Below are 23,269 nucleotides of genomic sequence, written 5' to 3' on the forward strand. Positions count from 1 at the left end.
AGTCGAACAGATGGTTTGTAAAATATTGTGTGTTCATGAACAGGGAGTGTTGGAGACTGGGCAAGCAGATGGTGACTTGAGGATGATGGAGTTGTTGTGGACAACCATGGAGTGGTGGAAACATTTGGTGGAGTTCTGACGTTTGGTTATGGAGTCCACTGGCTGCGGAAGACAGTAAGAGTCCTCAATATGGGAGGGACAGAAACTTTGTGAAATGTAGCGAAACAAGACCTTTAAAAAAATGCAAGGCCAACATGAGAAAGAAGTTGAATACAGTTTCACAGAATATATATATATATATATATATATATATATATATATATATATATATATATATATATATATATATATATATATATATATATATATATATATATATATATATATATATATATATATGTCTGTGTATAGCCCAAGCTCTGTATTAAAAGGTGATGTATGCAGTTCAGTTTTAGGTGGTGGTGCTGAAAGAACAGCTCCCTTGCTGCTTGCATAAGTCACTGCAGAGATTTTAACAAGAAAGGAAAAAAGTAAAAACAAATACGTGTATGCACTCAATATCACGGAATTGGTTGGACTGAGACCTGTTTTAAGTGTCACAAAATATAAAATTAATTTATTGAACTCTGACGTCATTGGACCCCCCCCCCCCCAATATTTTCTGCTTTATTTATCGCTTTAAAAACATCTGGTACAACAGTAGAGAATTGTCCTGTTTTCTGTACAAGCGCGCCTGATTGCGAACTGACGTGAAAAAGTTGTTTGACTTGCATGTGTGAATTTCCTTTCCCTTTTTAATTTCTTTCGGTGCTCCTGCCACTTGAGGGCGACAGAGAGCGCAAGAGAACCTTTTCTGCGAGGGGAACGGCACGAAGTAGAAATGACCGGGCGTAAACATGGCGTCTGCCTTGGACGACGATGAGATTTCCAATGATGATTACTATTCCCTTTTAAACGTTCGCAGAGAAGTACGGGGCACACTCATGACGCAAATAATGTTTTGTACTGATGCATGCATTGGGTACTCTTTAGTTTCTCTGAAGCTGATAGCCAACAGTTGCTCGTTGAATGAGATGTATGTGACAAGGTAAGCTAGCCTGTGACCCACGACATTGATTAGTGTGGACTGACACTTGAGTTAGAAGTCGAACAAGACTCTTTGTGGATTATTGAGTTAAAGCTTGGTCAGCGTGAATCGTGTTTTGTGGGAGTACGGTAGGAGAGTTTCCTCTTACTATGATAATCTGGGGGCTAATTGACTAGATAGTTTCAGTTATCATGGATGTGCTAACTGGCTAGTGCTACAACTCCAACTGTTAAGCTCCAGCATGCAGTTCATGAGCTTACAGAGTGGATGTGATAGTTTATCTGTGATGTCAGAAAGTGTTCGTTCATGCTCCTTTATTTGGTCAGCTTCAAGGGAATACTATTTTTGACAAAACCAGATTAAGGTTTGACATATGGTCACTGTGTTTTTTGTGCTTAGAGATGTGATTCTAATAATAATAAAATAATAATAACACTATAATAATAAAAAGAAATAACACTGTAATTACTCACCTCGTGTGTTTATTTTCTGGCAGGACAGCATGACCCGGTGACTGTCTGTAGACTCCCTACTTAAGATCAGATCTTTATTTTTTCAAATAAATTATTATGAAATGTGTCCTGACATTTCTTCTATAGTATAACCTGTTGCATTACTAAGAATCTAAATGTACTACGGCATACAGAGCAAATTATATTTGTCTTATGAAGCAATAATTTTGCAAAAACAAAAATAAAGTATGTTGATAAATATTATCTAACATAGAAAGCTAATGTATTACTGCTAATTTGACAACAGTTTTGATCATCATTATACCAAAACTCTTATTTTTAAAAGCAAACTATCATTGAAAAGTTAAATAAATACACAAAATTGGTATCAAAATATTGAATTATACATTAGTAATATGTTTCTAATTACATACATGTGATTTCAAACCAGCCAGGTCATACTATTTGGGAAAAACTCAACTGAAAGCTTGAGGTTGCAAAGTTGCTACTTATTGGCATCACTAAGATGATACTTAGATCAAAAGTCTCATTATGCTCTTACACTCTGTGGTCCGCTTTAGGCCACCCAGGAGGAGCTGAAAGCAGCTTACCGGCGCCTGTGCATGCTCTATCATCCTGACAAACACCGCGATCCTGAGCTAAAGCGACAGGCTGAGGCTCTTTTTAACCTTGTACACGAAGCTTATGAAGGTAGGTCAATCTTGCAGTAGTATTTTCTCTTCTGCTTAGCCTAAACTAGCTTAACCTACATTTGGCTGTTTTGATTTACATACACTTTATATAATTCAGAAATGCTCACGAGTTGTTGATTTATCTTGTTCTAGTGCTTAGTGAACCACAGGCACGAGCTATCTACGACATCTATGGCAAGCGAGGGCTCGATGTGGACGGATGGGAGGTAAGTATTGTAGATGTTGTAGTGGCAACAACTCTCCAAAAGGGCAAAAAAAAAAAAAGTATCTAGAAATAATAGTCAGACTGCAGGCAAGAGAAGTCTGCCGAAAACACTATGACAATATCTTTATAAATTTTTTAAAAATACTGCATATTAAATTTCATTTTAAATGCCACTTGTACATTGTTTGCCACATATAAACTTGTCCAAATGCCAAAAGAAAATCATTTCGTTTTTTTAAAGATTGTAGGTTTCTACTTGGAGAGCTTGCACCTAAAATTTAATTAAGGTTTTTAGATATAAACAGCTCACCTTCAGTAATAATAGACGTTAAAGGACATTACAAAACTTATTTTCACTTTAAGTAAATTGCCTGCAGAAGTTGGATTGTATTGTGAAGAAGGATAGCTACCGTTCAGTAAAACCATGACTGTAATTATGAACAAGGTTTCAGTATGAGCTCTCTTTTGCAGCTCTGGTAAATTTTGACATATATATTTATTAATAAGAAATATGAAGATGGTTTTATTACAATAGAAGCTTTAAATTGCATCACTTTTTCTTCAAGTTAATTAGCACTTAGTTATTTCTTGCACTCGCTTTGAATTCAGCTCCTGTCCTCTTCCTCCAGGTGGTGGAGAGGAAAAGAAGTCCTGCTGAGATTCGGGAGGAGTATGAACGCCTTCAGAGGGAGCGAGAGGAGAGACGGCTTCAGCAACGGACCAATCCAAAGGTGTGTTTACCCCATGATTAAAAGCCTCACTTTAACTGTTGTAGGTTCCTTTGTGTGCAACACTAATCTATAATCACTTCACAGGGGTCGATAAGTGTGGGCATTGATGCCACAGACCTCTTTGACCGGTATGAAGAGGACTACGAGGATATGGTGGGAGGCGTGCCACACATAGAAATCAACAGGATGCATATATCGCAATCTATAGAGGTACATGACTGGCCTATTTGTTGTCTGTCTTTGGCTGTCAGGAAGGCTTTTGATCCTGGTTTTGCTCTCAACGTTCCTCCGCAGGCTCCTCTCACTACAAAAGACACGGCCATTTTGTCCGGCTCCCTGTCTACACACAACGGGAATGGAGGTGGCACCATTAACTTGGCTTTGAGAAGAGTCACCTCAACTAAAGGGTGGGGCGAGGTATGCTTCATTCTTTCTGTTTCTGGTTATGTTTGTCACAAAACAGTTTTCTACCTGTCTTGTAGGAAACATTTGAAGATCCGGAGTGATTTTCGTTGTCTGTGTTTACGCAGGTAGAGTTGGGGGCCGGAGACACTCACGGACCTCTCTTTGGAATGAAGATATTTCGGAACTTAACGCCTCGATGGTATGTTTAGCAAAGCAAAAATCCTGTTCGAAGTCGAGTCACCGCAGCTCCAACGACCTTTTGTTTTGCTTTGTCTCAGCTTTGCAACGGCTCAGTGTGGGCTCCAGTTTTCTTCGCGGGGCGTTCGTCCTGGGGTGACAACGGTGCTGGCTCGCCACCTCGACAAGAACACTATGGGCTATCTGCAGTGGCGCTGGGGAATCCAGTCCTCCATGAACACCAGCGTAGTGAGGGACACAAAGAGCAGCCATTTTACCGTCGCAGTCCAGGTTATTAACACGCAATTTCATTTACCTATAAGAGTGTATGCATGTGTGTTGAAGTGCAACAGTTTGGATTTTGGGAAATAAACCATTCCTGAGCCTTTCTCAACTTTTAAAGTGACTTTTTACAACTTTATTAGAAAAACAAACTGAAAACTCTAAAGTAGCGTGGCTGCATAAGTTTTGCACACACCCTGAAACTAAACTTTGTTGACGCAGTTTTGATGCTGTTGTATAGCACTCTATCAGCATAGCACATCTTGACTTTGTAATATTTGCCCTTTCTTCATCCAGTCTGTCAGACTGTGAGGCATCTCCTGTGCCCAGCCCTCTTCAGATCCCCCTACAGATCCTCAGTCGACAGCCTGAAGCTCTCTACTCGGGAGCCTGAAGCTCTCCTCTTATAAGAGAAGAAGAAAATAACTGAAAAGAAAGAAACTGATTTCTAAGCAGAATATTAAGGCAGATAAATCGTCCACACTGGGAAAGCAGCAAATCTTCTCGTAGATTGTTTCTGTAAAATAAGTTTTGTTGTTGGTTTTAGTCTCCTCCTCCTGGTCTGACCACTTTTTTGTCCTCATCTGCTGCATGTTTGGCGCCACCTTCTCACTGGGGTTGTTGTTGTTGTCCTACCAGCATTCTGTGCATACAGATCATGATAGTTTCATCTCACAGCCTTTGCAGTAGAGCAGATAGTGGAGTGCTCTTGTAGATATGCATTAATTAGGCTTGACTGATGCTCTGTCGTAAAATAAAGATAGTCTTCAAAGCAGGATGATGCTGCCACCACCATGCTTTGTTGTGTTCTTTGTGGTGATTGTTGCGTTCTTTGTGGTGATTGTTGCCTTTGCACCAAACAAACATTTTGGAACCAAAAACATCAGACTTTGTTTCACAAGCTTTTGGGAGACGTGAAATGTGACTCTGCTAAATTTGGCTGGGCCTGGATCATTCTCTTTGTTAGAAAAGGTTTCCATCTTGCCACCTTATCCATTAGCCACTACATAAGAAGAATATAACTTGTGCTGTACAGCAAGTACCTGCCAGAAATTCCTGCAGCTTCTTGCATTTCGTTGCAGGTCTCTTGGCTGCCAGTTTTCTCCTCGTCTTTTCATTAATTTTGGAGCCCATCCAACGCTTGCCTATGTTACCTTTTTATAATATTCTCTCTCTTTCTTCACTGTGTTTTGTGAAATGTTCATCGCCTTGGAAACCCCTCCCCTGACTAATGACAATGAGATCTCTCCGATGCTTTGGAAATTCTCTGCGAACCGGTGGTTTTGCTGGAATAATCGACTTGAGAAAATGTTAATTAAAGCCTACTGGAGCAGCTGAACTTTATTTGGCGTTAGTCGGAGATACTTTAAATCATGGCAGGTGTGCTCTGACTCCTATTGAACATGAATTTTAATGTGGTGGTTCATTCTGAACACAACTACTTCCCCTGTTATACGAGAGTGGCACACTTATGCAACCTGCTTATTCTGGAGAATATCTCCCAAAAAGTTTCAGTTTGTTTTTAGTTGATTTCTTCAGGTTATTCGGTGATTATAAAAGCTTTGTATTTCCTCCAGAATCTACAATCTCCTGTTAAAGTTGTGCCAAAATTCAAACATTTGTTTTTTGTGTCTCTGCAGCTTGGCATTCCTCACACCTTTATGATGATGAGCTACCAGTACAAGTTTCAGGATGAAGAGCAGACGAAGATTAAAGGCTCAGTAAAGTATGTTGTCAGAGCTCACCATATGTGACGTAATACAGTTGTAAATTCACGTGAAAGGTGAGAAAATTACTTTCAGAACCTCATGAAGAAGTCCCAGCAGATAAGTCGTTTTTGTTTTATAGATGATCTGGGTAGTTTTCTTGTACTCTCTCTGCAGCAGAATTTTGCGACTGCAAAAGATGTCAGTGTTCAAGTAACAGAAAATCTAACCCTCTCACAGACAGAGATGAACTTTTAAAAAGTAAAATGCCATCCAAGTTGAACTAAATCCACTTTTTGTTGCTGTTGTTTGGGACTAAACTTTACGCCAGAAATACGGTAATATACAACAACATCAAAAAATTTCTCCCCCAAATAAAAAAAAAAAAGAACAGTTTCCTTTCAGCACTCACCAGGCAGGACACCACCAGGTGGCGCTTAATGAAACTCTTTCTTCTGTTAAGTCTATTTCTGGGGTCTTCAACCTCTGGCTCCGGAGCTGCAAATGGCTCTTTAGACTTTCCATAATGGCTCTTAATAATTTTGGTTTAAAATGATAAATATCAAATTAGTGTTTTCTAAATACATATAAATGCAGTTTTGTGCTGTTTTTTTCAATTTTTCATAATTGCATTGAACTTACACAACAGAATGACACCAACAGTACCAGTAAAAATAAATTGTATCCATTCTGTTTTTGCAAAGGTTCTCTTTATTTTAAACCCCCAAAATTTAAAAACTCAAACAAAAATATATGGTATCTTTTTAAAAAAAAATAAATAAATAAAATTGCACTTTTCCAATTGTAGATATTTATTAAAATAAAACGGATTTTCTCAGAAGGTCATATAACATTTGCAGTCCTTGATGAGTTTTAGCTGGACAAAGTGTGAAAATTCCTCCTTTGGGTTATATGGCTGCAGACCGCTGGTCTACTGGGATTATTAGATTCCTGTTGATGCACATATTTACCTGTAATATTATAATTTATATGTCAAGGCAGAGTGTGAAAATATATTATGAATATTTTGCAGACTTATGATTTGAAACAACCTGAGAAAGGCCTGCTCTTAACAGCTAAGCATCAACTACTGTTTTTCTGGTAGATTTAAAAACCATCTTCATCATTTAGTTTTCTGTTTTGGTTCTTAACACATTGTATTGACGTTTGGGTGAAGGATAAACTCACCATTCTTGCCCCACTCAAAAAGTTACAATATCTACCCGGTATTCATGAATTGTTTGTTGCTTATGCAAACTTTGAGTTATATTTGTGCAATTTGATGTGGGAAAAAACCCTGAATGACCTTAACTATAATCCTTTACCCTGAAGGCAAAATATGTTATTGATTCTCAGACAGATTTTCAGGTTAAACTGTCTCGTTATAAATATGACATGTGGGTTCATCTGATTAATTGGAGTATTGTGTGAAATTCAGTTTATTACACCTAGTAAGATATTTTAATCATTTATTTCTATTAATTTCAATGGTTATGAAAACCCGCAGATCAGTCTCTCATAAAATCAGAATAAGAGAATTGATTAAAGAAATGCCAGTTTATTTTAATTTATGTAATGTTCAATCCTCTCAAGTTATTCTTGTTGTTTTTGCACTTTTGTGCCACATTTTTTCCTTCCACTTAATTTACTAATATATTTCATACACCCCTCTATGAAAAGATACCTTATTTAGTACTGATGTACTTTGCCATAATTTTTTCAAATATATAATTTTGTATATGTTGAATCTGTATCGGTTTCACCTTTTGAATGAAATTACTTGGACTAAATGAACTTTTCACTGATTTTCTGGTTTACTGAGATGCAGCAGTAAACCAGAGCAAGAGCTTTTGTTTGGAGAATGAAGTGCCAGTAGCTTTTTGCATAATATGGGTGACAAGTTGTAATCATCACATCGTTTCAAATGTTTTACCCAATAACTTGCAATCTAAATCAGAGCAGCCCACATGTGGTGAGTTGGTAACTCTGTTGTAATGTGGCAGATCGGGTTTCTTTGGTACGGTGGTGGAGTACGGCGCTGAGAGGAAGATCAGTCGGCACAGTGTGGTGGGGGCCACCGTCAGCGTGGGAGTCCCGCAGGGCGTCTCCCTCAAGATCAAGTGAGTGCAAAACCCTGCTCCACTTTCTTTCATTCCCACCTGTTGTGTTTCCAAATGTTGGTTTCTTCTATTCCACTGTGCTGTTACCATGGCACCTGAAAGCGTAAAGTCAAAACTGTCAGTCAGTGAAAGCATGTAGATATTTCCTGTTTCTGCCTGCGCTGGGAGTTGCTGTGATCGATTTTGTCTAAGTTTTGTTTTCCAAAGGATGTGTGGAATTACACATAGATTTTAATTTGCTGTCTATGTTTCGATGTCCTCAATCTAAACGATAAAATAATTTCTCCAACTTCAGGCTGAACAGAGCCAGCCAGACGTATTTCTTCCCTATTCACCTCACTGACCAACTCCTGCCAAGTGCAGTCTTCTACGCCACGGTTGGACCTCTGGTTTTCTACCTCGCCATCCAGCAGCTCGTCATTCGGCCCTATGTGCGTGCCCAAAAGGAACAGTAAGTACCATTCCTGTTTGTCATCCGAGCAGTCTTCTTATTGGAGAGGATGCTCTCCTTTATTGCTATGGCCAGATTTTATGGCCTCATTTTATTTCTTCATTTTGTTTTATTCAGAGAGTTGGAGAAGCAGAGGGAGAGTTCAGCCTCTAATATAGCAAAGAAGAAACAGGAAGCAGAGGCAGCTGTGAGTATTTGACAGATTTATATGTAGTTGTGGTTCGTGTCCAGCATCCATGGTGGGGTTTGAGATTAGAGATGTTAATAAATGTGTCTGACTGCTGAGAATTATTTTGCCCATCAACAAGTAAGATGAGCGGATGAGATCGAATTGGATAACATGCAAAAAAGCAATGGAATTTATTGGCTGCATATCTTGATGCCTGACTTCTGGCTTTCGTTTTTTTCCACCTCTGAAGGTTTTGCTCATGCAGGAGTCTGTCCGAAGGATCATTGAAGCAGAGGAATCTCGAATGGGTAAGAACATTCATATTTGAGCAGTGATTTGAGTCTTGAATTTTCAGTTACACTTTATTTCCCGAAAGAGTTTTTTTTTTGTTTTTGTTTTTGAAGACTGGAGTCAGGCCCAAAAAAATAAACATTCTTGCTGCTGCGGCACTCTTCATGTCAGAATATTATAAATTAATTCAGTTTGGAAACTGTTCCCTGACAGCATCATACAGCAGCACACTGTAATGTTGTCGCTGCTCCTTCTTTATTTAGGCCTCATCATCCTCAACGCTTGGTACGGCAAATTTGTGACGGACAATAGCAGAAAGCACGAGAGGGCAAAGGTCATCGATGTGACCGTGCCACTTCAGTGTCTGGTGAAAGACTCCAAACTCATTCTCACTGAGGCCTCAAAGGTAAGAACTGTGTTTCAATGTGGGAACCTAAAGCAAAGCAGGTTCAACAACTACAATGTTTTAGTATTTTCTGGTGCAGCTGATGGTGCATTACTTTGAGTTGTCTGTTCAGTCAGGACTCCCTGGCTTCTATGACCCCTGTGTGGGGGAGGAGAAGAGCCTGAAGGTGCTGTATCAGTTCCGTGGAGTCATGCATCAAGTCCTGTCAGGAGACACAGAACCACTCAGGATACCAAAGCAATGTAAGTTTTCCTGGGTAGCACAACACAAAAGTATCTGTGTTTTGTTGTTGAAGGAAATTGTATTGAAGAAATTGTGAGTGCCAATTGTAATTTCTCTCTCCTTCTTCTCATTCCAGCTCACAGGATTGATTCAGACACATAGAAGTGCTTGTTCTGACCAAAACAAAAGACTTGTCTATAGACTGTTGGACAGAAGATGAAGAGACCTATGTTTTAGATGCGACTTGGAAATCAGTCTTTGTTACTCAGAGATCATGAATTTACCCGTTTGCCCTGATGTTCATTTAAATATTGAGAGTGGAATAAGATGACAGACTGGATTTATCAGAACCAGTATTCAATGGACGGGGTTTTGGCCTGCTAAATGTGTCAAAAATCAGCTGCTCTCATCATAAACCTGAGTTCTGCCCTCGTTTGGGATCAGTTTGGTTTTGGGGATGGCTTGCAAATTTTGACAGAGTTCTGTGTACTTGAACAAAAACTGCAGTGCCTACTGGATCGAAGACATGAAAGAATCTCTGTTTATTTGCCATATTATTAAAATCATTTTCTCTCATTTTGCTCAAATTTACATTGTATTTTTCTTTGTTGTTATTCCATATTTTTCTATGAGAAAAGACTGCAATTACAAAGGGTGATTTGAGTTGGATTTTGTAAGTCAACAGCATGAGAGCTTAAGAATGCAACATCAATTGCCCAAAACGGTGCAATGCACCATGGGAGTTTAAGACAGTAGAGGCGGGTTGGTGGGTGGGTGTTTGGTGCAGTTTGGTTTTCGTAATCGATAGTGATGGAGAGATGAAGTTTCATGATCCACTGAGGCTTTGAGCTGACGGGCCACGATCCTTCATATGCTCTACTGCAACATCGAGTGATGATGACCTCATGTGTGAAGCTTTAAATTGAATGAATGATTTTTGTGATGCGAATACATAAATTCTGAATATTGTCTTAATCTATTTTTATGAAGCAGTGGCTGTAGATAAAAAGGAAAACCTTGAAGCAAATATGGGAAAAGGTTGTGATGTAAATGGACTTGTGTTATTTTGTTACCAAAATGTCACCAGGGACAAAATTTTTTATTTTTCCCTAAATATAAACAAAACTTTTATTGTTCTCAGCTTCAGACAGTTTCTCTGTTTTGAGATGTTTACGTCTGGTATAGAAAACACTCTTTCAAAGATTATGGATGTAACCAGAAAAGCATCAGCAAATTTGTAGAAGTTGGGATAAAACATTTTTTTTTATCCTTCTCAATATTCCAGGGGATTCTCCAGTCCACCAATGTTACTGCATGGTTGTATGCTGTCTTGTCCAGTTTATTAGACATTTTCTGAATCCTTAGTCTATTGAGTATTTCAGTTAACTCATGTCTTAGATACCAATGGGATAAAAGAAATGCATTTAGTTTAGGCAAAAAGTATGGAAAAATGTGTATTATTTTTTGACTTATCAAGCTCCAGTGACCTCTGTGTTGGTCAGAGAGACTCAAAACATGCCTTAATGAAAAGTCAAGAGGGTCTTGTTTAAGAAGATGCCAAACACTTTATTATGGCCTCAGACAAACACTGATACCACGAGCCTAAACCAGACATACGCCAGTCTCAAAAAACATAATTTTTCCAAAGGGGTTGTTACACTTCATGAGCAGATAACTATGACTAAGCAACAACTTTGGAAGCGCTGTCATACCAAGTCATACCAAAAATATAAGATAATATTTTACAAAAAATATTGGTCAAGCTTTGCAACCCTGCGATGGACCAAACTTGTGCTTTGCGCCTGCGCCATCACAGCATCCCCCTCTGGATCGCTTTTTAAAAACAAAAAACACTGCCATAAATATTGTCTATCGCGGCAGCGGCCATCCCACCCCATGAAAGTAGGGTGACACGCCGTGGTGGGCGTCCCTTATTTTGATTTCTGAAAGGTGGCAACCCTAACCAAAATATGAACTTTTTAACTCTGACTCATGGATTAGTAGCTAGGAACCTTGCTTGCCCGGAACCTTTCTCTAAGGAGCCGTTTAAGACGGTATTTCCGTTTAAGAAAGGACCTAAAAAGCATTCGTCGCGTATCTAAATATGCACACAGCATAGTGATACCCTTCCCGAAATTAAATCGGACGTTGCAAAGATAACGTGGATGATATTTGGGTAAAGGAATCGAAACGAATAAAAAAATAAGGCCAGGACTATATTATTATTATTTTTAGTTTGGAGGGCTGTTAGCTTTTATCTCAGGTTTAACGGCACTTCCGTGTTTGTTATCGAGTGACACTTTCTCTTTTGAAGGTGTCTGCTGCTGATTTAGTCAGAAGTCAGCTCTGTAAAACACACCAGACTTGGGTTTATCCTAAACATGAAGAGGAAGACTAGACCCATAATGGGAACTTCATACAGCGTCAATTCTCCTTCGCCGATACGGAGTTCTGGTGAACCTGTAAGTTTTGTTAGAGAAACTGAAACACACGCAGCCACTCGCCACACTCAAATTACTCATCGCATGAAAAATTCTGACTTTTTATTTCTGGGATTGAAGTCATAAAAAATTCATGTTAAAACTTGATTATACTTTGGGCCGAGGTATTAAAGGGACTTTCCCATCAGTGGTATGTGTGTGCATGTGTCATTGTGGACGGGAAGGAGCTTCAGTTATTATATTTAAACTAGAAACTAGAGATCAGACCCGAAATCTGGGTGTAGTGATGGACTCTGACCTAAAGCTTCAGAGCCAAATAAATACAGGTACCCCTGAAGAATATTTCCAGGATTAAAGGTCTAATGTCTCAGAAAGATCTAGAGAAACTCATCTATGCGTTTATCTTTAGTCGCATTGATTCTGCAGCAGTGACCTCACAGGTCTGCTTGAAAAATCAGTCCTCAAGCTGCAGCTGATCCAGAACGCCACTGCTGGCGTTATCACTACAACCAGGAAGTCAGACCGCATCACCCCGGTTCTAAAGTCCTTCCACTGGCTCCCTGTAGCTCAGAGAATAGACTTTTAAATACTATTATTAGTTTATAAATCACTGAATGGCTCAGCACCAAAATACAATAAAGATCTGCTGTTGTTGCATCAACCTTCCAGACCTCTCAGGTCTTCTGGTTCAGGCACGCTCTGCATCCTCAGAACCAGAACAAAACATGCAGAAGCAGCATTCAGCTGCTATGCACCACAAATATGGAACAAACTTCCAGAAAATTGTAAAACACCCGGAACACTGAGTTCCTTTAAACCTAGACTTAAAACAAACCTGTCTAGAGTTGCTTTTGAGCCATGATAAATGAAACATTGACCGACATGTTGATGTGTAACAATGGCACTTGGCAAAATGTAATGTTTATTGTTTTCTCAGTTGTTGACTGTGTGGTGTCTTCTAAGACTTTGTATATTTGTGTTTGTATTACATAAAGTATTTACTATGCTTCGCTCTACAAATAAACGATTAAAAACAACGAAAAAATACATACAAGTAGAAAATAGGAATTATTCCCACTGAAGCTAAAATGATACAGAATATTGACTATTAAGAGATAATGTTACATTTATGTATTATTTTAACTTTGAAATACTTTAAAATCCTACACAACAAACACCAATTTCAGTAGGTTCAAAGGAAATCTGTTTATTGCAAAAGCTTTACTGTGCTACTCTGTGCTATATACAGCTGAAAAAACTGGCTTTTCCCTGGCTTCTCAATAAAAGGAATTTTAAAATCTACAAATAGTAAGCTGTAAAATTTAATGGTTTCAAAAATATAATTTTGTTGTACCTTGATGGTGGTAACATTTCAATGACTGCTGAAAGCAGGAAAAAAAGTTTGAGAATAATGAAGTGTAGTGGGAACAAATGTCTTACCACTTAGCTCAAGTCTTGCACTATTTTTGTTATCAGATTTACCGTAACCATCACATGGCCTGGAGAATGAAGCTCTGGCAGAACCTGTCTGTCCTGGTTGTGAACCTGCGTTCACAAGTTTTATTTTAGTATTTATCGTTAGTATTTTGAAACAGAAAATTTATGTGAGATATAAGGAAAGAAAAAGTAAATCAAGAAAATCTTACTACGACAATTGACTTTTACAGACAGATGAACTATCAGGAATAGTAGGTCAAGAAGACTGAATCCTGAGATTGAATCAAAAAATGGTTCAATGAAGAATCTCCTTAAGGCTGTGTACATTTATGCTGTCAGATAATTGCAGCTTTTTTACTTCTAAAATTTTTCCCACACAGATTTTGTTTTGCAGTTGAATAGTACATCACAAATGTTGTGTTTAGGTCTGAAATGATTTGTCTTCGTCACATTTTTTTCCTTTAATTGTGATGTTTATAAACACTTAGCATTTTGACGGGGTTATGTAGATTTTTTTTATACACGCTGTATCGGTTATACCTCCAGGATTAAGTTGTTACTGCCCCAATACACCAAAAAACACTTTTTGAGTCTGCAATACTAAAAACTTATACATTCTTAATCTAATGTCTGTTTGAAATGTAGAAAACTATTTTTAAAAAAAATATTTTGTTCTTATCAGGTCATCCCTCTTCCTTTGGACATACTGGAGGAAATCTTCCTAAATTTGCCCCCCCAATACGTGGTGTGTGTGTGTCGATTAGTGTGCCGCCAGTGGAAAGATGTGGCTGACAGCGAGTCTTTCTGGAGAGAAAGATGTAGGAGAGAGGGATATCACCTCCGTGATCCTTCCAGAGTAGCCAGCAACAACTGGAGGTTGTTTTACTTCTTGTCCAAGAAGAGGAGAAATCTCATAAAGAATCCAAGAGCAGAAGGTGAAATTACCTTTACTTAACATTACACAGTAGCATTATTTTCTTGCTATGTTTCAGAAAATCCAAATACTCATCTTTTGTTTTCTTAGATGAATTTCAGGGTTGGAGAATATTGGATAACGGTGGGAATCAGTGGAAAATAGAGGAACCTATGGTGGAACATTCAAATCCAGCAGTAAAGAAAAACTTTGTGACCTCCTATAGGTGAGAATTCACTAACACTAGAAATGTTTCATGTGTTTATACAATTGAAGTTGTAATTACTGATTAAGTGAATTAAATCTGTTGTCTGCAGTTGGTGCAGAAAAGAGCAGGTGATTGATCTGATGAAGGAAGGTTACAACCCATCATTTATGGATGAGTTCCAGCCGCCTATCCGGATATCTGACTGGTGAGAAAAATGCACACAAATTATTTATATTTTTTTCTCAAAAAGTTCTCAAAAAAAAGGAAAACTTCAATTCATAGTTGTCCATTGTCAGGTATGCACCCCGCTGGGATTGTGGAAGCATCTATCAGATTTCTGTGCAGCTACTAGATCACGAGCAAGACATTCTCCAGGAATTTAGTCCTGAGCTCCTTTCCTTTCCTCAGTGGAATGACCAGCAGTGGCATCAAGTATGTACATGTTACAAAGATCAATGCAACTGCAGAGAAAAATAAACTCACGTTACTGATGTTATTTCTTCTTTCAGATGGAGTATGTGTTCAAGGACTACGGACCAGGAGTGAGATATGTCCGTTTCACCCATGGTGGCAAAGACACACAGTTCTGGGCAGGATGGTATGGCATTCGTGTAACGGAGAGCTGCGTTGAAATTTGTCCAGCATTGGACAGCTAGCTTATTTATGCAACTGTGCTAGGAAGACAACTCTGAACATCTTTGAGTACTTGAGTTAGAAAAAATATTATCATTGTGGCCTTCTAAGCTATTTTGCCTCATTCTACAATGTACTGACAAAAACATGTAAGTCAAGAAGGTTTTTATTCTTATATTATTTCCAGATGTCAAATGTTTAATTATTCTGTTAAATCTTCCCTACACATACCTCAAAATATGTTTAAATTGTACAAAGACGCTTTGTTATGCGCATAGTGAGTTAATTTTTTATAATTTGGATGTAAAAGCAGCCAAGGTTTTCTTTTACTTGTTTGTAGGTTACTCTAGAACTGGGCACACTGTGCGTTTTCCAAAGGCTGGAAAACACACAAAACTATTCATATACACATTTAAAATACTTTCTCAATGCTTGATGTAAACGCAACATGCAGAAATCGACAGGTTGTAGGTGTTTAGAAGGTCAAAGGTCAAGTTAACATGCTTAACTACTGCTGAACTATGTCAACTTACTTAATCAAACGTTCATTAGTCAATTAAGCAGTCTTGCCTCACTTACTAAGACAATGCAATTTAAGTAGTTGGAATTGCTTCATGATTGTTTAAATGTATGTATCTTACCTGTTCTGGAGGACAACACCACTACCTTTATTCCTCTTCTAATTTGCACATTTATTTTTTAACCAACTGTTTTGTCTGAAAAGCTACCATTTGCTGCCACTTACATGTTAGCTGAATGTGTATTCATGTTAAGATGCCTCCTATGTATGCGGTGTTATGAATTAAGAATAACCTCAAACTTTGCACTTTATGTAAATGCATATTCTTGGTTTGCAAAAAAACAAAAAACAGCCTCATTTTATGCAGCCTATCCCTTTAAAAAAATAATTTTGTTAAAAATTCTGCTGTAATTTGATATATCTATTGTTAACATATTTCTGATGTGATGAATATTTCTACCACATCCTTGTAAAAAAGTGGACCAGAGTAGGGTAAGATATCTACAATGTTAAAAGTTCATTTTTAAACCTGTGTGTAAAGTGTTCATGATTACATTTTTCGTGGCAACACTGTATGACAAATATGAGCAAGCAGAGTGTTGACAAAAGCTTCTGATTCAATAAATGCTTTTGGTACATTGACCCATCCTTGTGGTTATTGTACTTTTCCATAACATACTGATTCTAAAGTTTCTAAACGGTTGTATTTTTTCCGTGTCATCTGTATCTTTAATTTGTTCTACTTTAAAAACTACAAGTATAGACATTTCAAGCTTGGACTGGATTATTCTAAACTAGTAGCAGATAAACAAATGTGTCGCTCTGAAGTGAGAGAAGTAACTGGTAATGCATTATTTATGCAATCAGAAACATTGTTTTGCCTCTCCAGTGTCACCATTTTTGATTGAGGTTGCATATGTGGCTTACGTGACTTTTTTTTTTTTTACACACAATATATTTTCATTTATTTTCAGATATATAATTTCCTTTTGCAAATGCATAAGTACAAAGCTTTAAACTGTTGACTCAATAATCACACTGCTGACGTTAGCATCCACACTTTAATGGTTGCCATTAACAGTTAACAACATGTACTCCCGCGCACCTTCTTCAAATCAGACAAAATTGGTGTCAAACGTTTGTGCTGGTTTGTGCAGCAAAAATGTTCGTTTGTGCCGCTATCATTTTAAAGATATAAAGAAATGTTTCCAGAGGTCATCCAAGGTCAACCAACCCCCCACCTTCTTCAAATCAGACAAAATGGGTGTCAATCAACTCGGCTACGTTTGTGTTGATTTGTGCAGCAAAAATTTTTTGTTTGTGCTGCTTTGGCTTTGAAGCTATTAATGAAAGTGTAAAGGTCAAAAGGTCAACCAGCCCCCCAACTTTTATGAAATCCAACTTTATTTATATCTTTAAAATGATAGCAGCACAAACGAAAATTTTTGCAGCACAAACCTAGCACTGTTTGACACCGATTTTGTTTGATTTCATAGAAGTGGGGGGACTGGTTGACCTTTGGACCTTTACACTTTCATTAATATCTTCAAAGCCAAAGCAGCACAAACGAAATTTTTTGCTGCACAAATCAACACAAACGTAGCTGAGTTGATTTACACCCATTTTGTCTGATTTGAAGATTGTGGGGGGTTGGTTGACCTTGGATGACCTCTGGAAACATTTCTTTATATCTTTAAAATGATAGTGGCACAAACAAAATTTTTTGCTGCACAAACCAGCACAAACGTAGCACAAACGTTTGACACCCATTTTGTCTGATTTGAAGATTGTGGGGGGTTGGTTGACCTTGGATGACCTCTGGAAACATTTCTTTATATCTTTAAAATGATAGTGGCACAAACAAAATTTTTTGCTGCACAAACCAGCACAAACGTAGCACAAACGTTTGACACCAATTTTGTCTGATTTGAAGAAGGTGGGGGGGCCAACTTCACTCAGGTCTCCCGCGCTACTCACACAACCGAATGAAAAAACTACAGCTCTAGCCCCGCCTCCTACTACCTTACATCTCACACATGCGCAGTATGCTACTTACAACTTAACATAAACTTCCATAGTCGTCGTGTGAATTCAACATAAACCTGAGGTGCGCTTTTATTTGAAAGGAGACTATAAATGTAAAGGAGGGCGCCGTAAAGCCCTGTGCAGTCGCGCACGGCAAAATCGAGTGCAGGTTGGCTTTACTGTCTTTTCCGAAGAGGCGGCTATCTGTACCCGTGTAAGACAGGCAGCTGTCTACTAAAACCACACGAGACTCTGGTTTATCCCGGACATGAAGAGGACGACCAGAACCATAATGGGAACTTCATACAGCGTCAACTCAGCTTCGCCGATACGGAGTTCTGGTGAAACTACGAAGCTGAAGTTGGTTTCTGATTCGGAAATGGCTAAAGGGCGACTCCAACTCATTTTTCAACTTCGTCTTAGAAGGGATAACAAGAGATGGAAAGCTCAAATTTGACCTTGTTTTGCTTTTGCATTTTGCACATAAGTTTGTGGTGCTTTGGTACCCTAAAGAAAAGGATATGAAACTTTAGATATCTCACTAAGGAGATATTAACACAGCCTACATGGAAGAAACCTTACAAAACCGTTATGTTGTAGCGGGAACACTTTTAGTATTCAAGATGCTGCGCATGAACCGACTAGTAGCTTACGAGAGAATGCAAAACTTTTTGCAAGCAGTACTTTTGAACACAAAAGTACTGCTTGGGAAGGCAGAAACTTGCGACGTATCTAAGTAAAAGAAAACAAACTGGGCTCCCACGGAACTAGGTGGGGCTCCCTAGTTCCGTGCTACTTCATGAAACGCATAACGAAACTGATCAAATCCCAGAATACAACTGAGGAGTTGTACAGCCGAGGAGTTGTCTGGAAGAGGTAAGGAAGGCTACTTTTTTTTTTTTTTTTTAATTTACATCTTTTCGCGTTTACTCTTTTATCCTTACTTTAGAGAGTTGTTTGCTTTTATCTCAAGCCTAACTGCACTTCCCTGTTTGTTACTGAGTGACGCTTTCTCTTTTGAAGGGGTCCGCTGCTCAGTCATTAGACTGACATGAAGAGGATGTATTTGACCATGATGGGAACTGCATGCAGCGGCTCTTCACCTTCGCCGGATCAGAGTCCTGGTGAACCTGTAAGTTTGTTTGAGACACTGAAACACACGCAGCCACTCACCACATCTCTGTATTCAAATTACTGGTAACTGCGAAAAAATACTAGGGTCAGGAAAAAAAAAAATCTCACTTTTTAGGACTAAAGTTTGAATTGAGTTTTGGTTAGGCTGTAGAAATCAATGGAAGTTAATGGAAAATCCCCGCAAAGATAGCGAGACGAATGTGTGGGCGCTTGTCAATGTGTCACTGTGGACGGGAAGGATGTCCAGTGATCCGTAACCATGTAATGGATCTAATGAGACCTCTGACTAAGAGTGCTCAACTCCTTTTCCAGGGAGCAGGGATATTATTCCAGTAACATTTTCTTGATGTTGTCAAGCAATTCTAATCTGCACCATTTTCTTTCGCTGCTCCATATTAAATTGAACAATTTTTTTGTTTTTTGTTTTTGTCTTATCAGGTCATCCCTCTTCCGTTGGACATACTGGAGGAATGTCCAACGGAACATTCCGTTGGACATGTTCCGTTGGACATACTGGAGGAAATCTTCCTAAATTTGCCCCCCCAATACGTGGTGTGTGTGTGTCGATTAGTGTGCCGCCAGTGGAAAGATGTGGCCGACAGCGAGTCTTTCTGGAGAGAAAGATGTAGGAGAGAGGGATATCGTCTCCGAGATCCTTCCAGAGTAGCCAGCAACAACTGGAGGTTGTTTTACTTCTTGTCCAAGAAGAGGAGAAATCTCATAAAGAATCCAAGAGCAGAAGGTGAAAATTAAAATGTATTCAATGTTACACCGTGGTATTATTTTTCTGCTATGTTTTAGAAAATCCAAATACTCATCTTTTGTTTTCTTAGATGAATTTAAAGGTTGGAAAATACTGAAAAACGGTGGAGATAAGTGGAAAATAGAGGGAACTAGGGTGCAACATTCAAATCCAGCAGTAAAGAAAAACTTTGTGACCTCTTATGGGTGAGAAATCACCAGCACTAGAAATGTTTTCATGTGTTTATACAACTGAAGTTGTAATTACTAATTAAGTGAATAAAATCTGTTGTCTGCAGTTGGTGCACAAAAGAGCAGGTGATCAATTTGATGAAAGAAGGTTATAGCCAATCATTTATGGACGAGTTTCAGCCGCCTATCCGGATATCCGACTGGTGAGAAAAATCAACATGAATTTTTTCTGATTTTTTTTTTTTTTTTTTTTTTTTTTGGTCAAACAAAAAGGAAACTTTAACTTATATTTGTCCGTTGTCAGGTATGGGGCGCGTTTCGATTGTGGAAGCATCTATCGGATTTCTGTGCAGCTACTAGACCGCAAGAAAAATGTTCTGCAGGACTTCAGGCCTCAGGACGTTACTATTCCACAGTGGAATGATCAACGGTGGCATCAAGTATGTTACAAAGATCAATGCAACTGTAGAGGAAAATAAGTTCATGTTACTGATTTTATTTTTGTCTTTCAGATGGAGTATGTCTTCAAGGACTACGGACCAGGAGTGAGATATGTCCGTTTCACCCATGGTGGCAAAGACACACAGTTCTGGGCAGGATGGTTTGGCATTCGTGTAACGGAGAGCTGCGTTGAAATTTGTCCAGCATTGGACAGCTAGCTTATTTACACGACTGTGTTAGGAAGACAACTCTGAACATCTTTGATTGAAGAAAAATCTTAACCTTTTGGCCTTCATAGCAATTTTCCCTCAGAAACATCCTGCAATGTACTGACGTAAAACATGCAAGTCAGGAAGGTTTTTATTCTTATATTGTCTCCAGATGGCAAATTATTCTGTTAAATGACTCCTGCACACATGCCTCAAAATATGTCTAAATCGTAAAAAGAGATTTTGTTATTCGCAAACGTTTTGTAGCTTAGATCAAAAATCAACCAAGGATTGTTTTTAACTTGTAGATTTCTACGTCTGTTACACTAGAACTAGACACACTCACCCTGTACTGCTGGGTTAACTTACTTAATCAAAAGTCCATTCATCAATTAAACAGTCCTACCTCACTTAATAACATAACCAGTGAAACTGAAATTGTTGGAATTGCTTCAAGACTGTGTAAATGCATGTATCTTACCTGTTCTGGAAGACAACGTGTTTGTAATCACAGATCTCTACAGTGTTAAATAGTTATTGTTTTTGAAACCTTTTTTTATGTGAAGGACTATTCTTGTGGTAACACCCTACGAGAAATATGATCAAGCAAATTCGGTGGGAAAAAACCTTCCGATTCAATAAAGTTTTTGGCATATTAACCCATTGTTGTAGTTATTGTATTGTTCCAAAACACGCTGATTCTAAAGTTTTTAAACAGTTGTATTCCGTCAGTATGATGTGTATGAATTACGATAAAAATTCAGTTATCAAATGCAAGTATAACATAAGGTGGTGTAACTTATTTTGCAAAAATGACCATTTAGCATTAATTTATCTTAATGCTAAAGTCCTCTGACTATTTTATGAAATAGCAGATTTTTTTTTCTGTATATTTAAATACATTTGAAAACAGAAGTTTACACACACCTCATAAAGACACCCTTTATTTTCTGACTATCTGAAGTTAAATCAAACTGAACCTCTTGTTTTAGGTAGAATTACTTAAATTATTTCCATTCGCTAAACGTCAGAAAACTTTGCAAGAATATTTTTTAGAGATTTTTTTGTAATATTCAAATTCGGAAGTTTACATACATTTGGCCAATATCATGGATATTTGTCTTTTAACTGAGTGACTTGGATCAAAAACCTGTTGGGTTTCCTTAACTTCTATCAGGCTACCTGCACACACATTTTCAGATCTACCCATAACTTCTTCATAGGATTGAGATGGCCACATCAAAACACTGACTTTGTTGTCCTTAAGCCTCTGTGTAACTTGGGCTGTAAAGACCAATCTATGCACACACTTTAACTTCCTGTCTGTTGAATTTAGATGTTGCTTCAATATTTCTACATATCATCTATTTTATGAATTGTTCCGCTGCTTCCTCCAGAAAAACAGTCCCATTGCATGATGCTGCCACCTCCCTACTTTACAATAAGCAGGGAACAAGCATCCCCATTTTCCCTCCAAATGTAATGTTGGTCATTATGGGCAAACATTTCCACTTTAGTCATCAGACTAAATGAATGTATTTGTCCCTCTGTGCATTTGCAAACTGGAGTCTGGCTTTTTACATTTATTTTTAAATTTAAGGCTTCTTCCTCACTGAGTGGTCTTTTAGCTCATATTGGTGCATGAGGCGTTTTACTTCAGTCAGCATCTTCACAAAGTCTTTGGTTTTTGTTCTGTGGTCCACTTGCACATTACTGACCAAAACTCGTTTATCTCTGTGACTCAAAGTATCCTGCAACTGGAGGTCGTTTTACTTCTTCTGCACGGTGAGAAGGTGAGAAGCTTTAAATTTAATTTAACATAATGCTGTGCAATGTACAAGTTAAACTTTATTTTTTTTAAAGAAGACGTTTTAAGCTTATCTTGCGGTGCAGACAGGAGCCCCCTAGGAGACTGAGGAATCTTTTTGTTTTGCAGTATCTCACTAAAGTATTGCAGTCCCTTGCAGTAAATTAGCAAATACACCCTAGGGGTGGTTGTTTCGGGCATGGGCTACATAGTAACAGCCCAAAGTGGCATATCTCATCAAGGGGCAGCATGAGACCCTTCTCCCCCCATTCCCTGTCCTCCACCACTGCCACCCAGCATCTGAATGACAATGACTCGTGCATTACCTCCCACAAAGCCCGCCTCTGGTCTACACCACTGAAGTGCTCTAAAACAGTCTAAAGCTGCCCCCCTGGTCTCTATTTAATGTACAGTCACAAATATCTATTCACACAGTTACACCTTTAAAGAGCCCCAGCAAAGCTTATTTCTACATTCTTAACTCTTTGATGCAGAAACTGGTTGAAAATCTTTCTATTAATTGCTTATTTTGGTTTGTTTGTGTAAGGTGCATGGAACTGCACACGACAGCGAGATTTTATTAACCATTTAGACTAGTAATACAAAAAAAAGAAACAATCAAAACCATCAGATGACTTTATTCCCTCGTGAAATACCATGTTTGTATTTATATAAAAATAGTCTAAATAATTCATCCATCCATTTATTTTCTATACACCCTTGTCACTAGTGGGGTCAGGAGGGGTGCTGGTGCCTATCTCCAACTAATGTTCTGGGCGAGAGGCGGGGTACACCCTGGACAGGTCACCAGTCTGTCGCAGGGCAGTCTAAATAATTTGAATGCAAGTTTGTCTGTCTTTCCATGTAACGGAACGTTTTTGTTGATGTCTTAGAAGGGATAGAAAGAGATGAAATATTTTATCTGTTCTGCTTTTGAATTTTGCACACGTTTGTGGTGCATTGGCATTCTAAAGAAAAATATATAAAACTTCAGATATCTCACTAACGAGATATTATGGAGAACCCTTGCAAAAAAAAAATCTCATATTATAGCAGGAAGGGTTTCAGCATTCAAGATGCCATACGTACTGCGTGGAATGCAGAACCTTTGTGACGTATCGCAAAATAATAATAATAATAATAAAACTAAT

General features: G+C 38.3%; 3 protein-coding genes across 6 annotated transcripts; all 3 read left to right on the forward strand.

The window, feature by feature from the left end:
- Positions 1 to 842: 842 nt before the first annotated feature.
- On the forward strand, positions 843 to 10,004 carry dnajc11a (DnaJ (Hsp40) homolog, subfamily C, member 11a). The gene is made up of 16 exons (XM_014994497.2): positions 843 to 968; positions 2,121 to 2,250; positions 2,385 to 2,458; positions 3,087 to 3,188; positions 3,273 to 3,398; positions 3,483 to 3,605; positions 3,719 to 3,792; positions 3,872 to 4,061; positions 5,693 to 5,778; positions 7,762 to 7,878; positions 8,174 to 8,329; positions 8,447 to 8,516; positions 8,749 to 8,806; positions 9,053 to 9,195; positions 9,308 to 9,437; positions 9,554 to 10,004. The coding sequence occupies exons 1-16, from the start codon at positions 897 to 899 to the stop codon at positions 9,577 to 9,579; spliced, it is 1,677 nt and encodes a 558-aa protein (XP_014849983.2). The 5' UTR covers positions 843 to 896; the 3' UTR covers positions 9,580 to 10,004.
- Positions 10,005 to 11,485: 1,481 nt separating this feature from the next.
- Positions 11,486 to 16,211, forward strand: LOC106922245 (F-box only protein 6-like). Of its 2 annotated transcripts, XM_088007196.1 has the most exons (7): positions 11,494 to 11,593; positions 11,732 to 11,879; positions 13,978 to 14,230; positions 14,320 to 14,434; positions 14,526 to 14,621; positions 14,713 to 14,848; positions 14,926 to 16,211. In XM_088007196.1, the coding sequence occupies exons 2-7, from the start codon at positions 11,799 to 11,801 to the stop codon at positions 15,070 to 15,072; spliced, it is 828 nt and encodes a 275-aa protein (XP_087863322.1). In that variant the 5' UTR covers positions 11,494 to 11,593; positions 11,732 to 11,798; the 3' UTR covers positions 15,073 to 16,211. The 2 variants fall into 2 exon arrangements, with proteins under 2 accessions (XP_087863321.1, XP_087863322.1); XM_088007195.1 differs by having other exon boundaries at positions 11,486 to 11,879.
- A 1,361-nt stretch (positions 16,212 to 17,572) lies between these two features.
- Positions 17,573 to 20,970, forward strand: LOC106922246 (F-box only protein 6-like). 3 transcript variants are annotated; one of them, XM_014994499.2, is made up of 7 exons: positions 18,047 to 18,470; positions 18,618 to 18,726; positions 19,167 to 19,470; positions 19,562 to 19,676; positions 19,769 to 19,864; positions 19,966 to 20,101; positions 20,174 to 20,970. In XM_014994499.2, the coding sequence occupies exons 2-7, from the start codon at positions 18,646 to 18,648 to the stop codon at positions 20,318 to 20,320; spliced, it is 879 nt and encodes a 292-aa protein (XP_014849985.2). In that variant the 5' UTR covers positions 18,047 to 18,470; positions 18,618 to 18,645; the 3' UTR covers positions 20,321 to 20,970. The 3 variants fall into 3 exon arrangements, with proteins under 3 accessions (XP_087863320.1, XP_087863319.1, XP_014849985.2); XM_088007194.1 differs by lacking the exons at positions 18,047 to 18,470; positions 18,618 to 18,726 and adding an exon at positions 17,573 to 17,951 and having other exon boundaries at positions 19,226 to 19,470; XM_088007193.1 differs by lacking the exons at positions 18,047 to 18,470; positions 18,618 to 18,726 and adding an exon at positions 17,575 to 17,921 and having other exon boundaries at positions 19,193 to 19,470.
- Positions 20,971 to 23,269: the final 2,299 nt, after the last annotated feature.

The sequence above is a fragment of the Poecilia mexicana genome, unplaced genomic scaffold (genome assembly GCF_051168715.1).
Source record: "Poecilia mexicana isolate PSO_F unplaced genomic scaffold, ASM5116871v1 scaffold_7, whole genome shotgun sequence".
Classification (NCBI taxonomy): Eukaryota; Metazoa; Chordata; class Actinopteri; order Cyprinodontiformes; family Poeciliidae; genus Poecilia; species Poecilia mexicana.